This window comes from Sinocyclocheilus anshuiensis, unplaced genomic scaffold (genome assembly GCF_001515605.1).
Source record: "Sinocyclocheilus anshuiensis isolate Anshui unplaced genomic scaffold, SAMN03320099.WGS_v1.1 scaffold280, whole genome shotgun sequence".
NCBI lineage: Eukaryota > Metazoa > Chordata > Actinopteri > Cypriniformes > Cyprinidae > Sinocyclocheilus > Sinocyclocheilus anshuiensis.
The window spans coordinates 550,093-570,100 of NW_015558575.1; the positions used below are offsets into that span (position 1 = coordinate 550,093).

Here is a 20,008-nt window from a genome sequence, read left to right on the forward strand (position 1 = left end):
CACCCATCCGTAGCGTACCTAATGGAAAAGCAAAGAGCATCATTACCTCAGTCGATCTCTGCTGCTGTGCCTCCCCCAATCACCATTCTTTGAAAAATATGGACTGGACATGTCAAAATCCCTTTTCTGAAGGACACGCACCATTTAATGGACAGCTGATGGTGTGAGACATCCTCAGGTGCAAGCTTGATTATCCGCTCTGTGCTTTCAACTGCAAGCATTTTTGTGGCATTATTAACAGCATTATCTACAAACAGCATGCATATACTGCCTAATGTGTCATCTACAAGCTTCTGAATTAAAACTTGCTAATCACACATGATTCCAGTTACCAAAAGGCTGATAAAATTGCTTGTAATAGGACTGTCGAGAGTTTGCATTTTAGCTTGACTAGGTAATGAAATCATGGGACAACAATACAATGCTAAATTTTTTTCAAACCAATGCACCTTCAGAACTTTCCTAACATTAATATCTTAAGAAATTCCCCTTTCTTATGTTGCAGTTTTATGATGCGTCACCATTTGGCCCCTCTTTGTACTTTGTAGTTGCAATAAAAACCGTGAACCCGAGGATTCACAATCCTTACTTTGTCTGTTCCGGGGCTTTGGAAATACCTCCAATGCTTCGCTTGCTGTAAGCGAAAGCACAGATGAGAAGGGTTGATAACAGCATCAAAGTCATTATTCCTCCTGCTGCTCCACTGCTTTTCCCCTCCTCTTTATCCTGCTCACAAAGAAAGGCAGTCTTATAAGCAAGAAAACCCTAAATGCTCCTGGAGTCGATGACTGTTGTTTACACGTAGTCGTGCAGACTATAGACGGCCTTGGCATCTTGATTTCGGGCTCGGGATGGAGAGTGGTACTGCTTGTCATTCTCCAGGTTCAACCTGTCCGGCACCGAGTTCTCTTGCCGACGATCGTCCGCTTGTAGCTTTTCCTGGTGTAGTTTCTCTCGCTGCGACTGCTCTTGTTCCGGCGGTTCAGTCTGGCTCTGCTGTTCGCAGAGCTGCTGTTTTTGTTGGTCGCGGGTCGGCTGCTCCTGGCTCAGCTTCTGCTGCTTTGGCTTGTCAGGGTGGGACGAGCCCGAATCCAATGGACCGCCTCTTCTTCCAGGACACGATAAGCAAAAGATTACGCCTGCAGCTAAAAGGAATCCTGCCGACACAAATGCCACGTACACCGCCGCGCCTGGCTCGTACTTGCTGCTTTTGGGCACTTTGGAGTCCATAAACGTAGTGATGACCTCATTGGTGAACCAGGATGCAGGCACCAGACACAGGACCCCTGCTATGACGAAGCAAGCCCCTGCGGAAATCGCCGTATGTCCCTTAGAGCGATAACTGCCACCCCAGCGAGTACATTTCAGCCCTAGGGCGGCCAGACAGAGTCCCATTGTCGCCATCATGCAGGAAAGCACCATAGTGGTGCGTGCAGTCTGGAGATAAGCCGGCAACGCCAGCACCGAGTACTTAAGCGAGCAGCTGAAGACTCCGGTGCTGTACCAGGTGCAGTCCATCCACAGTCCCTGCATCTGCGAGATGGCAGTCATGATATTGGAGCCCACATCTGCACTCACCTTCCAGTTGGGTAGCAGTGTGGCCACCGTGGCACTCACGACTCCCAGTACCGCCAGAATGAATGCAAACATTTGCATGGTGGAAGACGGCATCATCGGTCCCTGACTTTTCGTTCCCTTCCCCCTGCAGCCGTCCCTCTCAAAAGATTACGCCTGCGGCTAAAAGGAATCCTGCCGACACAAATGCCACGTACACCGCTGCGCCTGGCTCGTACTTGCTGCTTTTAGGCACTTTGGAGTCCATAAACGTAGTGATGACCTCATTGGTGAACCAGGATGCAGGCACCAGACACAGGACCCCTGCTATGACGAAGCAAGCCCCTGCGGAAATCGCCGTATGTCCCTTAGAGCGATAGCTGCCACCCCAGCGAGTACATTTCAGCCCTAGGGCGGCCAGGCAGAGTCCCATTGTCGCCATCATGCAGGAAAGCACCATAGTGGTGCGTGCAGTCTGGAGATAAGCCGGCAACGCCAGCACCGAGTACTTAAGCGAGCAGCTGAAGACTCCGGTGCTGTACCAGGTGCAGTCCATCCACAGTCCCTGCATCTGTGAGATGGCAGTCATGATATTGGAGCCCACATCTGCACTCACCTTCCAGTTGGGTAGCAGTGTGGCCACCGTGGCACTCACGACTCCCAGTACCGCCAGAATGAATGCAAACATTTGCATGGTGGAAGACGGCATCATCGGTCCCTGACTTTTCGTTCCCTTCCCCCTGCAGCCGTCCCTCTCACCTTGCAGTGGCCCTTGGTGCGCTGCGTTTCCCTTTCAGCCCGGTGCAGGACCTGACAGCAGATAATTCCTCCGCACTGGCTCCGCAAGACTGCGATAAAAACGGAATGAGAATTGAACTGAGCGAACAAGCGTGACGGTCTGACAGATGAGGCACGGGGTCTGATGACTGAAAGGGAAAGCCGCAATTTTTTCCCACCCTATCCTCATTTGGGATGTTTATGTTTTAGTGCACCCTGAACCAGTCAGCGTTTTGGGGGGAAGTGACTTTGAAGCGTTGTTGAAAGGCTAATTGTTTTTTAACTTCGCCGCTGCAGAAACACCCTTTGGCATGGATGATGCTGTTACAAGAATGCATAAAAACGGCACATAACCGCTGTAAGGTAGAAATTTAGCCAATTATCTGGGCCTGTTTTGTCTGAGTTCATTGATTTTTTTCCTTATCTGTGCAAACCATTTGACAGCTTGGAAATTAGAAAGGGAATGAAAATTACTCCTATCTTTTGTTGTCCTTCAAACGGTGATGAATCTCATGAATTGATCAAGACAAGTGCATTGTGAGAGTGCATTCTGTTTCATTCATCTCAGAAGAAACAAAAACCTTTATTTACCCTTTCACTGGAGTGCTATGGTGTGTCAAGCAGTTCTGGAGAGATTTCCTCTAGCTGCTGAAGAAAAGAGAAAGAAAAGAGAATTGCTGTAAAAACAAGCAAAAACTACTGTAAAACTGCCTCGTTCTTTTTAAATAACATCTCCTTGGCAACCCAGCACAAGTCTGAAAGCTTTTCAGTGTCCTATAAAAGAACCCCCACTCCTTCCCATTGTGAGTGACTGGATGTGATCAGTAATCACTGTACCGCTGGACTCCTCACTTGAAGGTCATTCAGTCAGAGAACACAGAGTATAGGGAATGTCATGCAAGGTAAAATGCAAGGAGAGAGATGAAGATAATACTTTTTTGCAGCATAAAAACACAATGTGCAACTGGAAATCAATTCTTATTACATGTGGCAGGCAATTATCTATGGCTGCACTATCATAAGGCCAGTAGAAATAGGTTACTGGTGTGATTCATTTTTGATAAGTAGCAAAAGAGGAAATTGCATACAGGGCTGCTACAAAGAAACGTTCTCTGTCACTATTTCTGCTGCTGTCAGAGAAAGCTGCTAAATGGACAAAGGCAGTTCTTCAAGTATAACCTACAATAAACATTTATGTTTAAATCTTGTGTAATGCCATGTTCACACTGGCAGCAATTTTATCGCTGGAGGTCACTGCATTGTTATTTACTAGTAGGTGTTCTTAGCGCTGGATTCTCTAGTGTTGCTGCACAGCTGGCTTTTGAAGATCTGATAACAAATTAGATGTATTGCCTGTAAAAATGCATCAATTTTATACTAACAACTACATCATAATGACATAATGCAGGGAAAGTGTATGCAAACTGCAGCAGTGCATAATAATTCATATCATGAACAAGATGAATAATAATAATAATAATAATAATAATAATTCCTTACATTTATATAGCGCTTTTCTGGGCACTCAAAGCGCTTTACATAGAAGGGGGAATCTCCTCAACCACCACCAGTGTCCAGCATCCACCTGGAATAATTATGAACTCACTCAGAATGCCCAATAATTTGATGTACCTTTTTAAGTATCATTTTGTTTTATGTCACTGTATGTGGACAGAGACAAATCATGTAAATTAATCTTGTCTATACTTCAGTAAAGTATCTCATAGGAAATAAATCATAAAGTAGTCTATATGATTATGCTTTCTACTGTGTGTGTGTGTACCCTCAAAAACAATACAATTAATGTGTTCATGCTACCAATGTCAGTGAACTATTTATTTGTCTCATTCCTCACATCTGAGCACAGTGCATACTGTAGGCTACAAAGGGCACAGCATCAGAGTATTATAATGTTATACACTGAATTTTAAAATGTTTGCGTCATTGTGTCATTCAACAAACAAGCGGTCTTATAGTAAGTGTGACACTGCAGAAATAAATCCTTGAAATTTCTCATACATACATTTTTTTATGTTTTTTTGATGGTTAGTTTAGAAATGTTTAGAGTCTGTAATGTGCGCAGAGTGACTGAGTCTCCTTCGCTGAGTCACAGGACTGAGCATGTGTACTAGCAGCATGTTTAGCCTCTAGCTGTTTGCAGAGCGTGGGAAGAGAAAATGGAAATGTACTTTTCTCAGGGGGATGTTTTTCACTCACCACAACTCACGTGTTGCTGCACATAAATTCTTCTTTTCTTTTTATGGTCATCATATAATCTGTAATTTAGATGCACTTATTAAAGCTTAAACTAAAGATTTAAACTCAATTTTCAAGCTAAAGAATCAGCTGTTGAAAAAGTTGATGGGAAAAAAATATAGATTATTGACTATAAAACATTTTATTATTTAGCAGTTACTAAACACCAAATGAAGGTAAAAATGACTTTGGTGAGTAAATAGAACAAATACTCACCAGTCAGATGGTAGTTTTATTAAGAGTTACAAGATTACATGTTTTAAAAAATGATTGTGATTTTAACAGTAAAAGACTGTAAAAATGCTACAGTAAAAACCTGTTAACTGGTTAACAGTAAGTTTCCATACTATATTCGGTGAATAAATGTAATTACATTTAATGTGATTCTACAGTAAAATACTGTTAAAAATACGGTTTTTGGAAGTGAAAAAGAAAAGTCATTGTATAATTTACAGTGCAAAAACGTAAATTGACACTCCCAGAATTCCCTGCATGACACTTCATATTTGATGTTTTTTTTTGTTTGAAATAACATGTTTCTTTTTAGTTTTTTCTTATCAGTTGTGTACACTAGGGTTTAATCTTACATCTAATGTTGTTAAATTAATGTTTATTGCATTATTTCAGTATCATGTGTGTCACCATGATGGGGTTTAGTGTTTGCATTAATGACACTGTGCACCTTCTATATATAAGTATTGTCCTCCTCAGCTCGCAGACAAGCTGTTTGTGATGAGCTTTAGTTCATCATGTGACTTTCTCATCACCACCCGTTTTTGGGGGTTATCAGTGCATTACAATGGTTCAAAACAGATTTTAGTACTTAAATATGTTGGTTTATTAACATTACATCAGTTAATGAAATACGGTATTTTATTGTGTTTAGATTAAGTCTGTAAAACCTAAAATGTTGCTACCATATTTTTCACGGTGAAGTTCTGGCAACCACAGCTGCCGGTATTTTACCGTAAATGTCACAGATTTTTTTTTTACAGTGTAATCTGAACCTTTCTTATCTGTAGTGTTGTGAAAAAAAATATCTGTCATGACTTGCACAGTCTCAGTGACAAATTTACCATCCAAAGTGTGTCTAGCATGCATAACATTTATTCATTTATTTATTTATTTATTTATTTTTTGTTTTGTTTTTATCCACGTGGTGACATGTCATGAAATATCCCTTGCATAAGCCACCAAAACAAATACTGTTTATGAGGAACTATGTCACAATGTTTACGAATGTTTTTTTTTTTTTTGACCGGTGTACCAATACACAATGGGAAAAAATCCTTATATTAATTTTATATTAGTTTGTAAATCATTTTGTTTCATTTTAATAAAATGATGCAAAATACAATTTCATTTTTAGTTCAAAATATTTATAGTTGATCAATTTTCTCAATGCAGCTTTCTTTCATGGGTGGCAAAGGTTTCATTTTGGACTCTGTATTTACCTATTGATTTTTTCATTGTACTTATTACGTTCAGTTTAAACTCTCACATCAGCAAAACAAGATATTGAGAGCTTTGATTATCCAGGATGTGTTTGTTTGTGTTGTGTGTGTTGTATGTTTTCCTCATAAAATTGCAGTAAATCAAAATATAAAGTAAGTAAAAAAGTATGTAGTAAATAAAAATGGTCTGCATATATAGTCCCTATATATAAAGATTTACATTTAATACAAAGTTGTTTAATTTTCTTGTCTACATTTAGATCACATCTCATACAACCAATAAACCTAAATTAGTTTATTTGAGCTTTTTAAACATCTTAAAATCTGAGGTGAACAGGTTCAGTAATGAAAGAGCATCTCACAATAGCGGTCCACAAAGCAATGGTACAGGGGCAGAGGCTGTATATCTGTCATTAAACAAAGAGGACTGCTTGTTCCAGCCGGTGATGGAAGCACATCTGCACAACCCTGCACCATCACTGCTTCTCCACAGTCACAGACTCATTTACTTCCACTGTCAATGCTGCTGTCACTGTCACCTACTGTCAGATGAGAAGCAGCATTGTTTGTACTGATCTTTAAATGTCTAAATTGTGATGTATACCTACTACATTTCTTGGAGATGGTTACAATTAAGACATCTTACCCAGATACATGCCGTACACTCCGATTAATATATTATATACAGAAAATCTCAACGGCTTAAATGCCTGTATGATCACAAAATGTAAACTGTAGTGCTAAATGCAACTATATGGCATTTTTATTAACATTAACGTCATGATTTTCTGTAAAGCTGCTTGTGCACAAATAAATGTAAAATCATTTAAGTGAATTAAAAAGAATCACTCCAATAACGATTTGTACTGTATTTCTACACTTTCTGAAGAAAACGTGAGTGCTGCTTGCCCATGCAAAAGTGAATTGGCACCACGATGCAAGATATTCATCTGAGTGGGTTTTTAGCACATTGTTATGTGGTCGCTAAAGGTGTTTGAATTTTTTTTAACGTGTTGCCATGTGGTTTCTAAAGTGGTCTGAGTGGTTTTTAACACAACATTGTGCAGACACAAGGTGTTCTTTTTAGCATGCCACTATGCAGTTGCTACTGTATTCAGTGCACAGATGTGTTGTAGCAAAGGTGCTCTGAGCGATTTGTAGCACACAATGGCATGATTGCTACGAGTACAGTATAACGGCTAACAGAACAAGAAAAAAAATTGTTTTTACTGACATGGCCTGACATCATCTCATCTGACCGCAGTTCACTGTTGTTCTACTGAAGCTCCTCATCACCTGTACCTTTTCCGAGCTCGTTTGACTAGCGCCTGGCGCTGAGGCGAAGTTGGAGTGTGCGTAAAATCTCCCATTTAATGTAGTCGTAAAGACGTTCTGCGTTTAAATAAACAATTCTTGTCAAGAAAAAAGAGACAGAAGTAGCAGTGAGTGGGGTGGCCAACCCTAGCCCCACCCCTGCGTTAATTGCGTTAAATATTTTTAACGTGTTAAACTGGAAGAAAAAATAATAATCGCATGCGTTAAAGAAAACCACTCAAATATATCTTCCAGTGAGATGACAGTTCTCTCTGGTGACTTATGCCAGGCTTATTCTGTTCTACAGTTGCCTGCAAACTCACATTTGGATCTGCCAGTTGACAACTAATGACCCCACAGCTTTAATATTTTTGTGTGACCATATAACATGAACTGAATGAAGTAGATTTTCAACATTAAAGCTGCAAACTTACATTTTATTTTATTTAAAATGCACAAAGTGTACATGGATCATTAGCACTTTGAGCATCCCCTGGAAATAGTAGGGCATCCTAGTATCTATGGGACTCATTTCAACATACAGCACTTCAAATCTTTTTAAGAGTAGTGAAGCTTACAAGGACTGGGAGCAAGGCTGCTTGGTACCAACCACAAGGCGTTTTGTGCAATGAAATACTGGCTGCCAAGAGCATCAAACTAACTATTTAAGAAACATTTAGAAACCAAAAACATATTTTGCATATTGCTGGACTATGGTTTTATGGTTATATTTATCAAAGTCTGAATTAAAGAAAATGTTTGTTTACTTTTGTAAAATAAACTATTTAGGGACTTTCTTGTTTCACTGCTTGATGTCCAATGGACAGTTTGATCCAGAAGCAAAACAAGTGAGCCACCTGACTCTAGGTTGTACTCGTTTGTGGTGTCCAAAACCTTTAATGAAACAGGTCTGGAAAATCATTAAGCTTGTCAAAAGGGGGCGGAGCTATTTTAACTTCCTGCTCTTGAAAAAGGCATCAGAGAAGACCAGTAGCTATTCTGAAGGTTTCAAATTTTTTTTTTGACAATGAGGCTGGTGGTTTTTAGTTGTGTTGGATTGTTGTTGCTTATTGCAGTTGACTTGAGTTTGGCACAGTGGTCAAGATTTCAACAAGGCCAGGATCCACTAAGATTCCAACAGCAACAGTCGCCAGTTTTAGCTCCTCAGCAATCTGTTCAAGATCCAAAGGCGTCAACAACTTTTTGGCCTCCAAGACCTGCAATGAGGCCTGCTGGGGTGCAAAACAACAATAGGTTGTACTCGTTTGGGGTGTCCAAAACCTTTAATGAAACAGGTCTGGAAAATCATTAAGCTTGTCAAAAGGGGGCGGAGCTATTTTAACTTCCTGCTCTTGAAAAAGGCATCAGAGAAGACCAGTAGCTATTCTGAAGGTTTCAAATTTTTTTTTTGACAATGAGGCTGGTGGTTTTTAGTTGTGTTGGATTGTTGTTGCTTATTGCAGTTGACGAGTTTTGCACAGTGGTCAAGATTCCAACAGCAACAGTTGCCAGTTTTAGCTCCTCTGCAATCTGTTCAAGATCCACAGGCATCAACAACTTTTCGGCCTCTGAGACCTGTGATGAGGCCTGCTGGGGTGGATGCATGGAAGCTTCAAGAACCTGGAAGTAGTCAGTCCAAACAGCTTATGCAGGCTCCTATGGCACCTTTGACCTGGCATTTTCCAGTAATACCAGAAGAACCCCAACAGCCAGATGTGCCTTTTGAGCAGTGTGAACCTATAGCTCCCCAGTGTGTTGCAGCACAATGTGGAGAGAACTTTGTGCATGTGGAGGTTAAGAAGGACTTCTTTGGTACTGGTCAGCTGGTGAATCCTTCATTTCTCACTTTAGGAGGCTGTGCAGCTGTAGGGGAGAATCCAGAAGCTGAAGTTCTTATATTTGAGTATGAGCTCCAGACATGTGACCACTCTCTGGTGGTGAGTGGCTGCATGTAGGTCAACTGTAGAATTTGTGTAAAATTAGTTCTGTCCAATAATTCACCACTTATACTGCTTTCAGATGACAGATGATGAGCTTGTGTATACATTCAACCTCCTCTATACTCCTGCGGCTTTAGTAGGAACTCCCATTGTAAGGGCTGATGCAGCAGCTGTTGGAATTGAGTGCCACTATTCAAGGTAGTAAACCACTTTGTCTAAGAAGTTTAACCAAAACTGACATTTAATCTTTTACTACTTCCAATAGGTTGTATAATGTAAGCAGCAATATCTTGTTGCCCGCTTGGGTTCCTTTTGCTGCAACTAAAGTTGCAGAGGAAGTTCTGGTGTTCTCCTTGAGGCTCATGACTGGTAATATGTATTTAAGTGTTATAACTTCAATAAGTGACTAGGTAGTGTTGCCAATGTGACTTTCATTACAGATGACTGGATGTTTGAGAGGCCATCCAATCAGTACTTCCTAGGGCAATTCCTGAAGCTTGAAGCTTCTGTGAAGCAGTACAACCATGTTCCTCTGTGCGTCTTTGTGGATGGTTGTGTGGCTACTGCGGCCCCTGATGTGAACACCCCCTCTCCAAGATATCCCTTTATTGAGAACCATGGGTTAGTGAAGAACCGCTCCTCAAACTGTTGCAAACAGCCTAAAAGATGTTTGTTTTTTGTTTTGTTTTTTTGCCCCCCTTCTCTTCAGGTGCCTGGTAGACGCAAAGCTTACAGGCTCCACTTCCAGCTTCATGCATCGTGTTCAGAACGACAAGCTGCAGTTTCAGTTGGAGGCTTTCAGATTCCAGCGAGATGATCGTGGCTTGGTATTGTAATTTGGGCTGTAGTTCTGTGGGTGAGTTCTGTGAGTTGTTTTACTGATCATGTGGTGTTCTGTAGGTGTACATCACCTGTGCTCTGAAGGCTGTCATGGCCTCAACCCCCACATGTCCAGAGAACAAGGCTTGCTCCTTCATAAATGGGTATATTTGTTTTGCCCCATTTTCATTTGTCTAGTATCATGAGGTGTTCAAAATGGGTAACCAGTTTTGTTTGCCTTCTATAGATGGACTTCTGTAGATGACAATGACCAGGTGTGCATGTGCTGTGACACCACGTGTGGTCTCGGCAGAAAGGGACAAGCACTGTCTGATTCAGGTAACCTGAATCAAAGAACAACTTTGGTAACCTGAAAAGTATACTTCAACTTCTCATCTTGTCACTTGTTTTCAGGTCTGGTATCGGAAGGGAAAGCAACCATTGGCCCCGTTGTGATTACTCTCTGATCTATTGTGAACGATGAGAAGTGCCAATAAAAGTGTTCATTGGCAAGGTATTTTTATTTTTTTCCCCTAAATCTGACTAAGGCTATTTGGCCCAACAGTACCTGGGTTTTACAGTAGCTACAAGTTTGATATTAGCACTATGCAATTCATGGAAGCAATTATTAACTTTAAAATCAATGTGCTTAAGTGTCATGGGGGTGTAAGGGAAGCGGGGCTCTACGTACATGCTGTATGAGGTGTGTGTATATATAACCAGGTAGCTCTGACACCCATAATCTTCTCAATGCTATGGGAGCTCCCTCACCATTGATGGGCAAAAAATGAAAAACCATTAAAATTGACCCGCAGCAACAGTCAAAGAGTCTGCCTTCAATAGGTTGTGCAATAAGGTAAATTATTGTGCAAAAATTGTCATGCATGATTATGTGCATTCAGCCCAATTTCAGTGTATGTTTTCGTAGTTCCTGCAACGCATAACTTAGCAAGTACATACACTGGACTAATTTGTTTAAGTGTTTGGGTAGTTTGTTACCCAGCTCCTGGGTCAAATGTAACAACCCAGTGTTTGGGTAGAGGCAGTCACTGTATATTTCGGCTGAAATGCTGGGTGATGGTCCTAGCCGTTAGCAGTTCCCCACCAAACACCAGTCCAGCTCTGCCACGAGAACCAGTGCCGTTACGGTGGAAACCGAATAATGGAGACTGGTTGATTACACGTGAATTACTTCATTTTAATTTTTACTTCTAATGTTTGTTAAACTAGTTTAAATACAGGTGTAGTCTATGTATTAATGATAAACAATGCTGTTGATATAAAAGGAAGTTAGCATGCAAACCAGTGCTTGTGGAGTATTTTACAAAGGTTGAGAGGGTTTAAGCTAATCTGTAAACATTAATTCATGTATGAAGTAAAACATAAGTTAGTATTCTAGTAAAAATGAATCAGCCCATTAGCTGGGTTAAATAAACAATTTGCTGGGTAAAATTAACCCAAAGTGTGTTCTGTGTGTATATATACCCAGCCCTTTGGTTAAAAAATAACCAAAATTGGGTTGTTTTTAACCCAATGTTTTTAGTGTATGTTTTGTTACCTAGGATTGAAATTAGTTGACATTATGGACAATGTCTTTTGATGCCATATGATCTAACAAAGTTCTGCAAAAACGCTATTTGACCAGATCTAATCCGATTAAAAAAAAAAAGACATTCTTATAAGAATATGGCTGCGTCCAAAAACTTAGGCAGCAGACTATTTCTTCTGAGACCACATGGTTTAAAGATCTACTAAACCGAGGGAGCTTTTGTTTTATCTAAGCGAATATAATGTAAAGTGTTCTAAGTGGTTTTTAGTGAACAGATGAGTTGTAGCAAAGGTGCTCTAAGCGGTTTGTAGCACACATTGGTGTGATTGCTAATGTAAAGCGTCGCAGTGTGGTTACTAAGTGGTTTAAGTGGATTTTTGTATGTGGCTGTGCTGTTGATAGGGTGTTTGGATTATCTATAATATTTCACTGTAATGTTACTTTTTTTTTTTTTGCACTTCTGATCAAACAAATGCAGCTTTGGTGAGCCAAATAGACTTTAGGGTTTTCTTAGGTAGTGGTCAACATGGCAAATTAGCATGTTTGTATTTTAACAAACTTGAATCCAATGTGAAATGCTGATTCCTATTGAGATGAATACATTTTGTCATACAAAGGTAAATGTGACTCAACCTTAAACCTCTTATATCCTGGTCCCTAAATGCAAGTCAGGCCCCTCCTTCATTGTTTTTTTGTTTGTTTGTTTTTGTTTTTTGTTTCATCCACCAGACAAAACTGTAAGACTGATACCTTAAAAACAATGTTATTCAATATTACTTAGACACTTTTTACAGTATATTAGTTTATGTAAGCATTTATTTCTTTTTAGAAAGAAAGAAAGAAAGAAAGAAATTCAGTATCTCACTAACCTCTCTCTTGACTGCTAAAGCCAGAATATGCCGACACACTTCCACATGTACAGTCAGCAAGAACAGTCACAAAGTGTGTGACATCCAGGTAGTGGATTAGAGGGGCTCTGGGTGGACGTGTGGCTGAGCACAGCACATTCCACGGGCTCCACGCAGGCGGTCATAGTACCCAGCCTGACATGTTCCCACTCCTTTTACTGCCCCTGTCAAGACCAGACCAGTGCCAAAGCCACACTCTGGACTAACACTTTTTCTCTGATGTCTCCAGTTCTGGATGCAACCTGTGTCATGTCTTTGCTCCTTGAGTCCAGAAGGTCCAAAAACTGTGAATGAGATCCAAACCAGTTGATTCAGAGAATGATGAGGCTGGAAACCCAACGGCAGGCTCTCAGAATGGTTTTGAGAGCGGAAAAGAGGCTCTAGGCAGTGCCGGGTCTGCTCTGATTACTTCAACACTCTGTCAGTTGATTTCAGAGCAGACAGAGCGCAGGAAAAGCCCAGCCTTGGGATCCGTGTACTGCGAGATACAGATCTCTCCACTTCCCACGCTCTTCCATCAGTGCTCATAAAGATCCGTCCCCAGAGTAGTGTTTGCTCCCTTCCTCTGGCTGCTTCTGTTGATAAGGATGTAGTCTCATTCACAGTTTGTGCTGGAGAGGTGGGCCGTCTTTATGGTCCTCCACACAGGTGTTACTGTGGCAACAGGAGCTTGGGCTGCTTTTCCCAACATTTGTTTTCTTTTTGCTTTGCGCTCTCTGAAAATATATTTTATTCATGTTTCTTAAAAGGCATACTTGTATAGGGTTAGAGCTCTGCCACAATTCTGCATGCGAAATATCATATTTTGAGCACACTAAAATCAAATTTTGCATTTAAAATACATTTTTGGATGTGTGCAGACCTTCTCTTTTGCGCATGCAACGTTTCCCTAGCTTGCTCCCTTGATGCCCACCCTCAGTGCTCTCTAGTCTCTACATGCCGACGGCTCGCTTGCTCAACACAACCCAGCGTTACAATATGTCCTTGCATTGCTGATGACAGCGGAAGAGGCAAAATACAGTGCATGCATAATTATTATGCTAAGTTGATATTCTGATTATATTTTTTTCCAAGCACATTTTACCAATTCCAAACAACATCAATCTTAATAATTACTATTAATCTTGTATTTAATCACTTATAACCTATATATTAGCCTATTGTTCATGAAGGCTGGAAGTGAAAAACGCCTTATATTCAGGTGTGCATAATTATTAAGCAGATTATCTTCTACAGATAAAATCTCGAGATGGACTAAAAATGAACTCCCAAAACTTACTGCCAGATTCTGGAAGATAAATTCTTCAAACAGTGGTACAAGAGGATGTGGTGCTGGTCCTTCAAGAGTCACTCTCAACTTATGTCTATAAAGCCTATATATAAAAAATCAGTCTTCAAGTATTTTACTACACTTCAGTATGTGATTCTTATTAAGTTGGGGTCATTTTTTTGGATTCTATACTTAACCTAAGTCTCTGAGAACCTGACACCTTGTACTTCTGGAGACTATAGGTAGGTTGCAGTTCTAGAAAATGGTGGTGCTGGAGACTAAATGGTTCCTGGTGATTTCACACCTAATTCTTTACCTTAATTCCTAATTCTTTTGCAGTTAACATGCATCTTTTCTTCTCCACATGTTTTTGACTGACCCTGCTGACCCACTGAGCATTTTGCTGTCCAATGGTTATTCATTAACTTCGCAATTTCTAGTATTGTATTAGTTTTGAATATTTCTCATGGGCATTAAATAATTTTATTTATATACAAAAAAATATGATCAGAATATCAACTTGCATAATAATTATGCATGCACTGTATTTTTCCTCTTCTGCTGTCGAGGTAATGCAAGGAATGTTGTGACTGGTTGTCAAGGCAGCCAATCAGAATTTAGCAGCCTCGTCTCTGATTGGCTGGAATTATGGCATATTGTAACGCTGGGTTGTGTTGAGCAAGCGAGCCGTTGGCATTTAGAGAGCACTGAGGGCGGGCATCAGGTGAGCAAGCTAGTGAAACGTTGCACGCGCAAAAGAGAAGGTCTGCACAAATCCAAAAACGTATTTTAAATGCAAAATTGATTTCTGTGTGCTCGAAATACTTTCTTCTTTGCGAGACAAACATTTTCTCCACAAAACTCCGTTCGCGTGAGTGCAAAACGCACTTTCTGAATTGTGGCAGAAAGTGATTATTTTAAAGGGGGGTGATTCTTTTCTATACCCACTGCAACTAATGGAAATATGCAAGTATATGGGATTACATCTCTGCCACAATTCCTTTTTGGAAAAAAACAAAAAAACGAAAAGGAGCCGTTTTCTCATTTTTCTACTTTCAATATTAAATAAAAAAACCGAATGATCGAATGATACACGGATTGATTTTCCAACTCAGTGATTCTGTTTTTTTGTTTTTTGTTTTCCTGACATGTTGGTGTTATGTCTTTCACTTGGATGTTATAAGTTGCACTGAGTAAATACAGCTGGATAAAACAAAAACTGTCCGTCTTCATTTCAGGTTGTAAAGCAATAAAATGCGATTTTAAAATGTTAAAATGCGATTCTTTTTTTTATACCCACTGTATATTAGATTTTATGACTTTATGTTAGATGTAATCAGGGTGCCCACAATTTTCTGCTTTTAAATCATCTGTACCGGTTGAGAGATTTCCATTTAAACTTGATTTAAATTCAAATCAAATAAAATTACAAAATTCATTAATTTTCCAGAAATTTTCCAAATTTCCCCTTGTTATTGCTTGACAAACAAATAGTCTTGACCCCAAGCTCACAGCATCTGTTGATCAAAAGTACAGTAGTTTTTTTTAATAAAATTTACTTTTACGTTTATGCATTAGGCTTACAAAAGAGGAACATTAGCAGTTCATCACAGAGCCAACATTATTCATAGTGCATAATGCCAGGTTTATTTAGAAATCTTCAAGTGGTTTACTTATGGCAAGTATTATTAATAATGACTTGGACAAGTCAAATTGATTTGTATAGCGTTTTTGCAATACGCATAATTTTAAAAAGCTTTACAGAAAGTCTTACCTACGGTTATGTCAATAATGCATTAATGCTTTACCATAGAGCAAGATTTAGGACTGGGCAATGACAATATAAAACAGTGATACAAATGATTTCCCAGATTTTAGATTTAGCCTATATGTCTAACGTATATGTCTTTAATACTCCAAGGCCTGGTTTCACAGACAGAGGGTTTAGGTTAAACCAGGATTAGGCCATAGTTCAATTAGGACATTTAAGTATCTTTTATAAACGTGCCTTTGAGAAAAAAAAAAAACATTACTGGTTTGCATCTTGAGACAAAACAACATATTTTAAGAGATGTCAGAGCAAGTTTCTTTCAGTTCAAACAGCCCAGACATGCATTTTAGTCTGGGACTAGGCTTAAGCCTTGTCTCTGAAACCGGGGGTAAGTCTTTCTTAAGGGAAATTATTACACACTATAAGGAAATATATTCTTATAAGGGTATAAGTATACACAAACATATACACACACACACACATATATATACTGGTTTCCATGTTTTATGGGGACATTCCATTCCAATGTTATACTGTACAAACTGTATTTTCTATCCCCTTACACTTCAAAAAATGTCATTCTTTATTATTTATAAGCTTGTTTCCTCGTGGGAACCAAAATAAAACTGGTATTACTATCCTTGTGGGGACATTTGGTCCTCATAACATAGTAAAAAAACACACACACACACACACACACACACACTGACAAGAGAGCTCACCTCCCATTGGTGGCTGCTGTAGAACCAGTGCTCATTTGCATGGTCAAACTCAACTCATTCATGCCATTGAAAATTAGCTATTTGTATTGAAAATGAATGACTTCCAGTTACTGTGTTGCTGCAAACCGCTGTCGGTATGAACAAAGCCATATAACATTGTAAACAGCGGTTGTGTTTCTTGTTTGACGCTCATACACAGTCGACAGAAAAAAAGGTTTTGTGTCATGACAACTAAAACTTTAGCTTACCTAAAACTTTACCACTATTCCTCAGCTGCCTGGCAAGCACTGGTACAGCTTCAGATAATGTAAATCAAGTTCCTTTTTGTAGTACAGAACACCCCCTCCCATCTCTCTTCAGTCTAAGAGACAAAGAAATGTGCTATCAAAGCCCACAAACACAATGAACATCGCCCACAAATATCCTCAACAAAGAAAGCTAGAGAAAAAGGCTCGTAATTACGACTCAGTTGAGCATTTTTTTTTTCCTATTTCAATTTTCTCTCTCTATTACTTTTAAAATAAGGTTGTTTTCGAGAGCCAGTGAGAAAGAGTGACTGAAAGAATAATTTATAAACCTTTCCAAAAAAAAAAAAGCATATTAAATGCAAAGTATGTTTTAACTGCAATTTTGTTGTCACACAGCATTTCTGCTTTCATAATGGACGGAAAAAGTAGTTGTCGCTGAAATCTTGTTTCTGCCCGCATGCTTGAATATTGAATTTGCTTTATGACCTAGGAGATCAATATTTGCAAGATTGTCATGATATCAAGACATTATAGAACACAGTCCTCATTAAATATCAAAACAAAATCATTTTCACAAAGTATGTTTAGTTAAGTCATAACAGTATATTTTTTACAAATAAATTACAATAGCCAAAACTGACAACAGAGCATATCAACATTCATATCTTAACAGTAATAACAGTATTTTCAAGCTTAAACTACAAAAAGAAATCTTAAGTTTTTAACTTAAGGAATGTAAAACATGCCTTTGAATAATAAAAATCACACATTGCATTCAACAGTTCTGTAAGAAACATATACAAGCATAATTTAGACAAAATATTCTATATTCAGACTTCAGGTTGATCAAAACATGCCCAGCTCAGTGAAATCAAGCCATTTCAGTCTTGAGCTGAGAAAAGCCTTTGTCAAACAAGCAAATACAAATGTAAAGCTACAGTATTCACTTACAGTGAAGCAGTCTTTGCTCGTGTATTAATAATACACGTGTCAGCACATATGGAATGCTCTGGATAAGTAAACTGTGCTCTGAATTTAAGGCAGGATCATCTCTGTTCCAAACCCCAGTGAGCTGACTACCCAGATGAAAGTGACTGATTTGGGACACTCCTCTCAGTCGCACATAAGGTTCTCAGTCTTTTTTACTCCAAGGCCCCATTTGTCCACGACAATAGGTTTCCTTTTGTACATCTGCTATAATGACAAAGTTTTGTTTTCAAACCTTTTTTTTTCCCAATTTACAGAAACCGTCAAGTGTCCAGAGATTAAAATAACTACAATAATTATTATTAAAATAAGATTCAGATTGCCAAAAGTTTCACGATTTGAATGTTCTTTAGGGATCTCACTCATTTTAACCAATTCATACACTGAATTTATTGGATTTCTTTATTTAATGACTTTTCCCATCTTTCACGGTTTGCTGATTACGTATTTAAAATTTTTGTTTACTCACAATTTGACCCAATAAAATATTTTAGAGCTTGGCATAACATATAAAAATGTTTTAGGATTGTTTTTATTGTTATTATTAATTTTCCAGGTCTATAAAAATTCTTTATATTTTCTTTATATTTTTTAAATATTTTATTAAATATCCTCATATATCCAAGTTTTTCCAAGACTATAAGAACCCCGGTTAAATTTAACTTTTATTATATACTACCAGTCAAAAGTTTGGAATAATTAAGATTTTTTTCAAATGTTTTCAACATTGATATAAGAAGAAATGTTTCTTGAGCACCAAATCAGCAAATTAGAATGACTTCTAAAGGAAAAAGCTGCTAAAAATTCAGCTTTGCCATCACAGGAATACATAACATTTTAAAATATATTAAAGCAGTTCTTTAAAAAAAATAATCATGTCTTATAATATTAATGTTTTTACTGTATTTTTGATCAAATAAGCAAAAAAATGTTTCAAACTTCTCAGTATTGAATAACTATATTTATAGTCAATTTCTTTTTAACTCTGTCATCTTGGATAATTTCTGATAAGAATACGTGATACTGCCTTAGAACCGGAGCAAAGCAAGGTGCCTTAGAAGGCAGCATAACTACAATATTTGCCTATTATCTTGTAAAATGGCATCCAGGTAGGCAGCTCACTAGATTTTGCGCTACAGATATAAAACTGGCTGTGTAAAAGCTGTTCACATCAAGGCACGATAATCATGTTTTAGTGCATTTAATCTTTATAGCGCCAACTTTCTCTACAGGGTGGGGATGGCAGCTTTTTGGATGCCAATGACCGTGTCGTAAAAACAATCCTCGTTAACTACCGAACCAAAACTCTGCACGCTGTAGTCCCTGGCCAGCAGGGTGTTGAGGTCTAGACCTGGAGTGTCGTCCAGCAGAGTCCCCTGACTGCCCTGAATGCTGCTGGTACTGCTCTCGCTCATTCCCTGTGGCTCCTCCACAAAGTTCAGTCTCTGGAGTTGAGCTTCCAAAGCGCTGGTCAGGGAGCACAACGTGGATCTCTTGCTCTGAGTAGAGCTCTGGCCTCTGGAGGGCCTGAGGGGAGGTTCGGAGTGAGCGTATCCGTCAAGCAGTCTGCCCTCATCTGAGTCTAAGGTTTGTGGCCCATCTGACTGTGGCGGCAACCGCTGCCAGGAGTTTGTTCTAAGCGCTCCTGGGTGGCTTCTCCTGGGGAAGGTGAAGTTAGAATTTAGATCTTTGAATCGTCGCTCAGCTGGAGCCGTCCGCTTGGCGTTCTCTCTCAAAAGAGTGCGGATGGCCCTCACCGCATTAGCCTTGTTCTCCAGATTACTGCACACAAAAACAAGACGAGAGAACATTTATAAATTGCATTTAGAAGCTTACAATAATAAGCCATAACAAGATGTGTAAAACAAAATTGTATCAAATGTGCACTTGTAGTAGGGCTGGGCGATATAGCTAAAAAAATTATCAACGATATAATGTTTCATATCGTTCGGTATCGATAATTATTGACATTTTTTATAACCTTTTTTAAAACAAAAAGCAATAGAATTTCTTTTTTTTTTTTTTTACCACTGTATTTATAATTAACACACTTTATTGAGACAAACAACACATATTTTTTGTTTTAACAATCAAACACAATAAAAATTAAACAAATATCTCATTTGTAATGTTTTATATGCAGATTAAATAGGTCTTTATTGTATAGGTCTAATTGTCTCCCGAGGCCACAGGAGTGCTGTCTGCATCACTCATAGTCCTATGTCACTATATCGTGCACTTTATCGCACAATTTTTCTATCGATATCGATGAAGGTGTACCGTCAATAAATATCGATACCGTTTTATCGCCCAGGCCTAGTTTTAACCCATTCAAGATCTTCTCCGCATTGAGCTTTATTTCTCTAATATTTTGAATGATGTAGCAGCGGCGCGTCTCGTGGGCTAGACTAACAAAACATTAAAATGCAACAATGTCAC

At 39.0% G+C, this 20,008-nt stretch overlaps 4 protein-coding genes across 4 annotated transcripts in view; 1 reads left to right on the plus strand and 3 right to left on the minus strand.

Moving 5' to 3' along the window:
* Positions 1–496: 496 nt before the first annotated feature.
* On the minus strand, positions 497–1,677 carry LOC107679668 (claudin-20-like). Its single transcript, XM_016475285.1, has one exon. It carries the CDS (start codon positions 1,672–1,674, stop codon positions 796–798), a length of 879 nt encoding a protein of 292 aa, XP_016330771.1. The 5' UTR covers positions 1,675–1,677; the 3' UTR covers positions 497–795.
* Positions 1,678–1,717: 40 nt separating this feature from the next.
* LOC107679670 (claudin-20-like) lies at positions 1,718–2,292 on the minus strand. The gene has a single exon (XM_016475286.1). The coding sequence runs from the start codon at positions 2,264–2,266 to the stop codon at positions 1,718–1,720; it is 549 nt and encodes a 182-aa protein (XP_016330772.1). The 5' UTR covers positions 2,267–2,292.
* Positions 2,293–8,326: 6,034 nt separating this feature from the next.
* On the plus strand, positions 8,327–10,627 carry LOC107679691 (zona pellucida sperm-binding protein 3-like). The gene is made up of 9 exons (XM_016475324.1): positions 8,327–8,536; positions 8,895–9,292; positions 9,375–9,493; positions 9,561–9,664; positions 9,736–9,916; positions 10,005–10,122; positions 10,196–10,278; positions 10,362–10,453; positions 10,529–10,627. Exons 1-9 carry the CDS (start codon positions 8,383–8,385, stop codon positions 10,579–10,581), a joined length of 1,302 nt encoding a protein of 433 aa, XP_016330810.1. The 5' UTR covers positions 8,327–8,382; the 3' UTR covers positions 10,582–10,627.
* Positions 10,628–18,539: 7,912 nt separating this feature from the next.
* The window catches only part of LOC107679662 (T-lymphoma invasion and metastasis-inducing protein 2-like), a 33,563-nt gene continuing 32,094 nt past the window's right edge, over positions 18,540–20,008 (minus strand). Inside the window, exon 26 of the mRNA XM_016475279.1 lies at positions 18,540–19,351. Coding sequence (XP_016330765.1) covers positions 18,796–19,351 — 556 coding nt within the window. The 3' untranslated portion in view covers positions 18,540–18,795. The remainder of the gene's footprint in view (positions 19,352–20,008) is intronic.